Below are 9,059 nucleotides of genomic sequence, written 5' to 3' on the forward strand. Positions count from 1 at the left end.
TGATCCCTTCCCCACCCCATTGCACAACTATATCGTAATTTCCTTTTGCTTTGCCCTTCTCGCTATGCACTCTTTGGCTTGAGCCATCTTTTTTTGCCTTCTTCTTCCAGGTTCAGTTCCAGGAATCCAACACCATCTCTCTAAAACAGGAGAGCATTCCTGAATTATTGGGATGTAACGTCTTGACAGATTACTATTTTTTAAAAATTACAAGCAAATGAAAAAAATGGATTCCCATGATTCCCCATTCCCAGCTCACACTAGGCCTGAGGAAAGGTTTGACGCACAATAAATAAAAAGATGAATCATTGAACAAATGGATATTCTAGGGCGCAGGACTTTTCTTTGCACCTGCGCAGGAGGGGAAGGCGTGGGAAGCTGTTTGGTACCTGCGGAGGACCACTGCAGCCGCTGGTGGGGGAGGGGCTTTCTCAGCCTCGCCCTGCCATTGGCCAGGATGGTCCGCATTGCTCTGACGCAGCACCTCTGCGGCCTGCAGAGCTCTCCAGCAGAAAACCAATACCTTCCCCCCAACCCCGCCACACATACCACTGTTTGGCAGACCAGTGCGTAGAGGAGATAGCGATTTGAGGGTCTGTGGAAGAGACTGGCTCCTGAGGATGGCTCGCCAGCGGGACAAAAGACTACAAGAAGCACTTTGAATTTGCTCAGAATTTTATTAGGATTACCAAGTTTCACAAGGAACAAGGAGGGGCTTCTGGGGGGGGGGTGGGCAGGAACACTGCAATGACAAGCGCCCTTGCATAGACACCAAGGCGGGCTAGCGGGCACAGCGTGGGGCAGGGCAAGGGATGGACAGAAAGAGAGGCTTGGGAGAACAGGGTGGCAGCAGAGCCCCCCAAGGCCACGGTGGCTCTCCCCGCTTCAGGATCAAGGGTGTCTACTCCACACAGCACGAGGAGGAGGATAGAGGGGCCCTGACCAAGGCATCACAATAAATACGTTTAGCAGCACACAGAAGCCTGCAGGAGAGGAGGGCCAAAAGGAAGGGGGAATCCCCCTTTCCCTTACCCCCAAAATAAGAACTCTGCAATTACTAAACCATAAAAATAAACTTTAAACCCGTGTACGAATTCGGTCATCCCCCAGAAGTGCAATGTGGGGCCGCGCGGCCCTAGCTGAGGGGGAGGGCAAATGGGGCAGGTGGAGAGGGATACAGAGAGGCAGCCCTTGCAAGGGTGAAATGTGCAAGGGTGAAATGTTTATCCAGTTTTGCCCCTCTTCCCTGGGTTGGCCCAAGCATTTTGGACCTGAAGCACCTCCTCCATGTCAGAGTCATCAGAGTCTTCCCCTCCTTCTGAGTCTTCAATCCCTTCCTCCTCATCGCTTCCCTCCTCGTTATCACTTCCCTCCTCGTTATCACTCTCCTCGCCTTCTTGTTCACTGTCTGCAAAGAGGGAGAGAGGCAAGGAGGGGAAAATGGAGGGTGATTAGATGAACAGGTAGATGTCATTCTTTTTTTGTTTAAACAAAAGAAATTTATCTTCTCACTGTTCTGGAAACTGGAGGAGAGCACTCTTTTAACAGGGAACAGAACGCAGAGCCAGGATTTTGGGGGCCTGGAACACTTGCCAAGCACCTTTGCTTGAAACAAGCCAGTGTGTGTGAGACAAGCCTGTGTGTGTGTGTGTGTGTGTGTGTGTGCGTGCGCGCGCACGCGCACACACACACACATGTGCTCGGCTTACTCAAGCAAGCCTGGAGTGAGGGAGTGGAAGGGAAGCAGGAAAGCAGGGTGGGCTCCTGCCTCTGGCCTATCAAAATTGATACTCTGAAAGTTGCTTTTTCTCCCCCTGTAATGTGTCAATGTGTGTCTTCCTGAGTTCTGATCTCAGCTGAATAAACCTTCTGTTCATTCTAAGGCAGCTCCCCCGCTCTTTCTCCACAGTCTGATCTAAACAGGCCCCAGTCTGTCTTTTTTAGCCCAATCCCCCACCCCCCACCCCAGCGCTGGGCAGATAGCTCTTCCTCCCCTTCTCTGAAAGAAGATACCATCCGGGGGCACATCCTTCAGTTTCTGTAACTGAATATATTTCTACACTGAATCTACTCATCCAATGCCTCCTTCCTTGCCCCTGCACTCAATGGAAATTTGCCAGAGACCCCATGGCCAAAACCCCCAGGATTGGTTGGTCTTCTACCTCCAGCTCCTTCTATCTTCCCCAGGGACCCACCTCTCCAAGGTCTGCCTGCCCACAGCCAGGCTCAGACATCTCCCTTGCCCACCCTCTACCATCCCCTTCCTAGCTAAGGTTTGACTCTACTGCCTTGCTCCTTGCTCATTCCCTCCTCCTACCCCACTGTGGTCTGTCTCTGCCCCCATTAATATACTGAAACTACTTTTGCCAAGGCCACAGCACTAAATCCGATGGACACAAACCAGTCCTCATTTTACCTGACCTTTCAGCAGCACTAGATACTGAGGACTATCCCCTCCTTCTGAGAACATTCCATGACCCAGTTCTCTTCCCAATCCTACCTTCTCAGAGCCTCAGTTTCCTCATCTACGATACTACCTACCTCTTAAGACTTGCTGTGAAGATTAAATGAATCAGCCAGTAACAGTAAATCACTCAGAATAGTGCCTGGTGCACAGTAAATACTTCATTAATGCTAACTGGTCCCAGAATCCAGGGCTAGGATTCTGCTCTGGCTTATTACCTCCTTTATTTACATCCTCTGACTTCCTAGACATAAAACCAATCACCTGCCTGGGCTACCTGTATCTTAGGTCCAACAGGCCTTCCCAACTCCATGTTCCTCCCTGCACCTCATCAATCCTGCCACCATGTCATTCCCTATCCTAAGAATTGGCACCTCTGTTTGCCAGTCATCCAGGCCAGACCAAACCTGGGAGTCATCTTAAGGACTGCCTTCTCCCTCAAACCTCGGCAGGCAAACCTTTCTCCGCATTTCCTAAAATGCATGTTTTGGTGAACGCTAAACAATAGCTTCTGTGGTCAAGAAGTTTGGGGAAATTCCAATTTCAAGTTCCGCAATGTTTAAAAGGGTTTCTTACAGCAGGGCTTTTCAGAGCCTTTAAGGTGCTAATGTACATGTGACTCTACCTGAGAATATTAATGTATGCAGTATGTCCCCACATATCCTACTGGACATTTTTGTGAGAAGCAGCTTTCAGAACTAGTGAAGGATCCTCAAAAGACAAACAAGCCTGAAAGTTCCCTAAAGTCCTGGGCTGGGTACAGTGTATGCTGAATTATAAAGTGTTTGTCATTTCCCTGCTTTCTGTGCGTGAAATTGTCCTTCTCAGTTTTCTACCCACCTTCTCCTATCTCTTCACTCTTCCTGTGACTTTTGCTCTGTTACAACCTATCTACCCACCACCTAGAACTGGAATTTGTTTCTTTGGTTCTGCTATGTTTGTAAGTTAAAGGTTCCCTAGTCTTGCTTTGTTTAAAAAGTTGCACAAAATGCTTCTTTTCCCCACAAGTGCAGACTGTATTCATGCCTTGATCCGGGCCAGCTTTTCTGAGAAGAGAAAAGGAGGGAAAACAAGAGGGGTTCTAGGCTCACCTTCCTCACTGCCTTCTTCTTCCTCCTCCACTGAGGAGTCTTCTTCAGAGATGTTCTCTACCTCGTCCTCATAGTCATCCTGATTGTTGCTGTTATCTTGATCCTTGTCAGGGTCATCAGTGTCATTCTTGTAATCTTCGATGTCTCTGTCATCATCATCGCTGCCTTCATTGTCACCTTCATTGCCATCATCATCACTGCCTTCATTGTCGCCTTCGTTGCCGTCATTATCTTCATCATCACTGCCCTCATTGTCTCCTTCGTTGTCACTATCGCTGCTATCCTGGTTGTTGCCACTGCTGCCATGGTTGCCACCTTTGGGGTTCTCATCACCACCATCCGGGTTCTCATCACCATCAGGGTTTTCATTGTTGTCATCAGTATTCTCTTCATTGTCATCAGGGTTCTCTTCATTGTCATCAGTGTTGTCTTCAGGGTTCTCACTGTTGTCATCAGGGTTCTCGTTGTTGTCGTCTGGATTCTCATTGTTGTCGTCGGCACTCTCATTGTTGTCAGTGGTCTCGTCATCAGAGCTCTCATTATTATCAGTGGTCTCGCTGTCATCAGGGCTCTCGTTGTCGGCGGTCTCACTGTCAGGGCTCTCATTGTGGTCAGGGCTCTCACTGTCACAGAGGCACTCGCTAATGTCAGTTATCTCATTGTCAGTGGTCTCAAAGCAGTCGGTGGTCTCCATGAAGTCAGAGATCTTGATGTCATGAATGGTCTCATTGTCAGTGATACCATCACTGTCTGAGGTCTCACTGATAATGTCTTCCATTAGATGATAGTCATCAGAGTCTTCCAGGATCACAACCTCACACTTGTCCCTGTTTTTACTGTGGAGAAGCCTAGGGTTGAGTATAGGGTTGGTGGGAGGTAAGGCAGACACTGAAAGGTAGTAACTGGGGAGGCAGTAAGCTACAAGGGATCCCAGGGAGGAGGTTAGGGTGGGGAAAGTCCCATTTCTGCTCCTGACTACATGACCTCAGGGCAATCACACCCCATTTATGGGCATCACTACCCACTTGTAAACATATTGGACTGGACTCTCTCAAAGGTCCCTTTGGGGGGCGCCTGGGTAGCTCACTGGGTTAAAGCCTCTGCCTTCGGCTCAGGTCATGATCCCAGGGTCCTGGGATCAAGCCCTGCATCAGACTCTCTGCTCAGCAGGGAGCCTGCTTCCTCCTCTCTCTCTGCCTGCCTCTCTGCCTACTTGTGATCTTTCTGTCAAATAAATAAAAAATCTTAAAAAAAAAGTCCCTTTGGCTTTACAAATCCTGTGTGATACTAGCCTAATCTTTATCCCATTCCTAACAAACCACCTCTCAGCCACGAAACCGCTATCACCTTTCTTCCTTTTCTTGCTTCTTTTTGTTTGCTCTGTAGCCCCCTTCTCCCATCATGTAGTAGCGCAGAGGGTTAACCCACAGGTCATTTTTGATAATCTGTTGAAAAAGAGGGTCGGGGTGGGGGGAGGGGAATAGTTATGAGTACAAGCCCCAGAGCCTATTACCAATTCCCCAAGCATCCAGAGGCAAGCCTAGCAAGGCTTTCTCTGGCAATGCTAGGAGGAGCCCCACCTCAGCAATCCTATCAGCCTCTGGGAGGCTGTGGTTTGAGAACCAGCTGAAGAAGCTGTGGTTGGTGTCCTGGTTCTTGTGCCTGCGGGCCTGGGGTTCCTGGCCCCGGTGCCAGCGGATTGGAGTGGAGTGAGACACCAGCCGGCCTGGAGGGAAAGGAGGCTATGGAGAGGGCAGCAGACAAGGACAGATGGGGGGTGGGGGTGTGGATTTTCCCTAGGACTGCCTCTTACCAGAGCGGTTGCGCTGAAACTCCTTGACAATCACCATGTTTGTGAAGTAGGGGTTTGTCTGGAAGTACAGCTTCATCTTGTAGCCCATGGAGATGTGTCTGAGATCCTGTACCTGCTCAGGATAGAGATAATGTTGGGATCCCCACCATACCAAGGCCCCTCCCACTTTACCCCCCCTCACCTCCAAGGGCCAGATTCCTTGCCCGATCCTGGTAAAAAAAATGTATCTTTGGCCTGACCTGCAGATTGGTCAAGTAGCGGAAGATGTCTTCATCACGTCGGTTGATCAAGATTGAAATTTTGGGGTGGTTGAGGAACTGATGGAGGGAGCAGTTTAGGTCAAGGAGTGACTGTTCAATGAGAGAAGGAGGGAGGGAAGGCCAAGCAGGGCAGAGCAACAGAGAGGCTGGAGCAGAATTCCCTCTATGTTTATGTGATGTGTGTGGAGCAAGTGGGTCATGGGACATAACCCACACTTTTCTTCCCATGATACTATGCAGTGAGCCTGTGTTTATGCAATGTCAAACCTCTGTGTTAGGTTGCCTTACCTCGGTATGTATGTGCTGTGTGTCTGGGTGCTAAGAGTTTGTATTTAGAAGACATGTGTTTCTGTGGGCTAAAGGCCCATGCCCAAGTGATGCTGTAACTGGTTGCTGAGGACCTGGAGTCACATGATGTTCATTTAGATGTCTGTGTCCTCGTGGTATTGTGAATCTGGCTGTGAGGGTTTGCGTCCAAGTGATGCCATGTGTCTGGGTGCTGAGGACCAATATTCACATGATGCTCTGTGTCTGCATGCTGAGAACCCACGGCCACAAAATACGTGTGTGCCTGAGTGCTAACAGCCTGTGATCATGTGATACTTTGTAGGAGAGTGTCAAGGGTCTATATCAATGTAATTCCACCAGGAAGTTAAGCCCATGTGTTCCTAACATGTTGTATGTATGTCTGTATATGCCCCAGAGATAAGCTTTTCACCAGTAGCAAACAAGATTCTTCTTACTCTCTTATTTCCTTCATTTAACTCCTTGATCTCCACTATTTGGTACTCCTTTGCCTGCCCCTTAAGGGGCTCAAGCCCCCTTCTGTCTCCTTCTCTCCAGCCAGGATTGGGGTCTCCCTAGTACCTAAGCAGAGACCTAGCCTTGCAGAGCTAGGTGTGACTTCTGGGCAATTTCTTTGCTATGTGCCATTCCCCTCCCTCTTCATCATTTCTGAATCAGTTCATCTTCTGTGTGTCCCTCCCCTCCTCCTTTCACCACCTCTGGTCTAATTTTTCTGCTGTGTGCCCTCTCTTACCCTCCCCATTTCACTGCCTGTGATGCATTTTTTTTTTTTTTATTACGTTCCTCCTCTCCCATTTTCCATTTGTGGTCCAGGTTTTATGCTGTGTGCCCCTCTACCCCCTTTACCATCTCTAGTCCAGCTTCTCTGATGTTTTGCCCCTCTCCTTCCATTCCTCCTCTACCAAACCTAGTCATTTTTCCAATAGGGGTCCACCCCCACACCCTTTCTCTCCCCCCAACCCCCCCTTTTTGTCATGGGCTCCTGGCCCATGAATATAGATGACAAGGATACTGCTTTGACCCAGAAGCCTGGAATATGCTGGATGATGAGGTCTCTGCGCTCCAGGAAGGGTCTTCGCATCTGAATGAACTTGCGTTTCAGACGGAGGAAGGCCTTGCCTGCCTTGATGTTCACCGCCTCCAGGTCCAGTTGAATGTTTTCCAGTGCCTGCAGGATGCACTCTATCCTCTCGGCATTCCTCTCCTTGCTATCCTTCTTCACCTTCCTCTGCTTCCTCTTCCTCCTCCTCCTCCTCTTCCTCACACTCTCCTTTTCATCCTCGTCGTCATCTTCCACGATGATGATAGCTTCTTCCTTCCCCCTCGGACCGGCTAACTCCTGGTACCCCCACTCCCCTGCGCTACAGGTTTCTAGGGCCTTCTCTCCAGCAAAACTGCTGGGCTCCATAACCTGAAAGTCAATTTCCACACTTCCCCCAGAAGCCTCCGAAGGAGAGAATATTTCTAGGCTCTCCGTAGGAGGGGGCGCCTCCCCGTACCCCGACTCCATCGCGGGCTCCCAGCCGGGACTCCCAGCACCCAGGGTGAAGTACGCACGGATTCCCCCCTCCTCCAGAATGACATAGGGCGGCGGCGGGGGCAGATCTGGGCCCAGTCCCACCCCCCTCATGTCAGCCAGCACCTGTGCCGCCTCGGTTTCCTCCCGGAGCCTCGGCCGCTGCTCGGGTGGAGGTAGGGGCAGTCGCAGGAGCGGCGGCGGCGGCGGCGGCGGCGGCAGCTGGTCGTGCTGAGAGGGCTCTGAGCTACTCAGGCGGCGGGCCTTGGCCGGAGGCCCCTCATCTTGGCGGTCCATGGTGACCGCGCTCACAGCTCAGGGGATCGCACTAGCCCCTTCCGCTCTCAGCCAGGCCGCCGCTGCCTGTCACACCTGAAGCTGAGCCGCAGCACCTCACGCCACCACCTCTCCTCACAGCCTCGCTCTGGCGTTCCCTCCCACAGCGCCTGTCCTACTCCCTCCGCGCCAAGCGTCCAAGACCCACCCCCTCCCTGACGTAAAGGGCCCGTTCTGTCTCTCCATTGGCTGCCAGCCCCCGCCGAGGCACTCGCTCTCCCCCGACCTCTGCCCGCTCTCACGCAATCTGCTTGCCAACACCGCACCTCATCGCTTTCCAATTGGCTCCTCTCAGGCCCGCCAATCATCGAGCTGACTCCCCCAGCGACGAGTTGGAAACTGCATGGCGATTGGCTGCAAGGAAAACTGAGGGGGCCGAAACCCCTCTCCCACCCTTGCAGCGTTTTATCCAATGGGAAAAGTACCAGTGGCTCTGAAGACCAAAAAACAAAACAAAAAACAAACGCAGCTTCGGAGCAGGATGTGCTCAAATAAAATTGGGAGAGCCTCGCTATCGTTTCCCCCCTTCTCTGCCCTCCCCTCAACAACTACGCACTTCTTAAATCTGTCTCTTTCTCTATTCCCGGCGTTTGCCTCTGTGGAGATCTGAAATGTGGCCCCCGGGGCTAGGGTTGCCCTAAAGGAGCCTGGAATTTAGAAACCTAGGACCTTTGGTTTGGGGCCAGATTTTTGACGTGGCTTTTTGCCTCTCTGCAAAATGGCTCTAGAAATAATCACACACAAAAAGTAACTTCGTCTGCGTCATTAAAATGATTGTGATTCCGTTCATCCACCAGGGTTTTTCTAGGATTTTCTCTGTCTTCGTCCACTTTATACTTGCCCTCCTTCCAATCCTTTCCTCAGTATATGCCGCTTTTAATTGTATTTTAGATTTTGGAGGGTCAGATTGATGGTCTTTCCTTTGGCGTGGTGGTGGGGTTCTGGATTTGGTCTGGGATTCACATCACGGGTGTGCTCCTCACTTTGTAACCCTAACCAAATCACTCCCTCTCTCTGAGGGTGTGTCCTCAGAGACACTGTTTCCTGTCCTCTAAATTAGGCATCTTTAAGACATGTAGGAAACTGCCCATTGCAGCCTTTCTGTGGTAGCAGAAAATTGGAGGCAACCTAGAGACCCATCACCAGGGGTATGGATAAGAAACATGTGATAGATGTAGAAGATGGACCACTAGAATGAATTAGATCTACGTACAGCAACAAGGCTGGATCTCTCGAAAACAGAATGTTTAGTGAAAAAAGAAACAGAACAAGA

The 9,059-nt window shown here is 50.6% G+C and overlaps 1 protein-coding gene across 2 annotated transcripts; it reads right to left on the minus strand.

Annotated features, from left to right (window-relative positions):
* Positions 1–657: 657 nt before the first annotated feature.
* On the minus strand, positions 658–7,898 carry TSPYL2 (TSPY like 2). Of its 2 annotated transcripts, none has more exons than XM_082716892.1 (7): positions 6,947–7,898; positions 5,608–5,685; positions 5,369–5,480; positions 5,136–5,281; positions 4,903–5,000; positions 3,556–4,391; positions 658–1,408 (listed from the first exon to the last, which is right to left on the minus strand). In XM_082716892.1, the coding sequence occupies exons 1-7, from the start codon at positions 7,745–7,747 to the stop codon at positions 1,224–1,226; spliced, it is 2,256 nt and encodes a 751-aa protein (XP_082573018.1). In that variant the 5' UTR covers positions 7,748–7,898; the 3' UTR covers positions 658–1,223. The 2 variants fall into 2 exon arrangements, with proteins under 2 accessions (XP_082573018.1, XP_082573017.1); XM_082716891.1 differs by having other exon boundaries at positions 3,556–4,403; positions 6,947–7,891.
* Between the last annotated feature and the right edge of the window lie 1,161 nt (positions 7,899–9,059).

This window comes from Mustela nivalis, assembly GCF_964662115.1.
Source record: "Mustela nivalis genome assembly, chromosome: X".
Lineage (NCBI taxonomy): Eukaryota > Metazoa > Chordata > Mammalia > Carnivora > Mustelidae > Mustela > Mustela nivalis.

Bases quoted from the DNA above. Each gene is read 5' to 3' on its own strand.
- TSPYL2 (XM_082716891.1), bottom strand. From the start codon at position 7,747: ATGGACCGCCAAGATGAGGGGCCTCCGGCCAAGGCCCGCCGCCTGAGT. The intron at 5,001-5,135 runs GTGGGGCTCCTC...CTTTTTCAACAG, and splicing joins AGGCTGATAGGATTGCTGAG to ATTATCAAAAATGACCTGTG. The intron at 1,409-3,555 runs GTGAGCCTAGAA...CCCTCTTTGCAG, and splicing joins AGAAGAAGGCAGTGAGGAAG to ACAGTGAACAAGAAGGCGAG.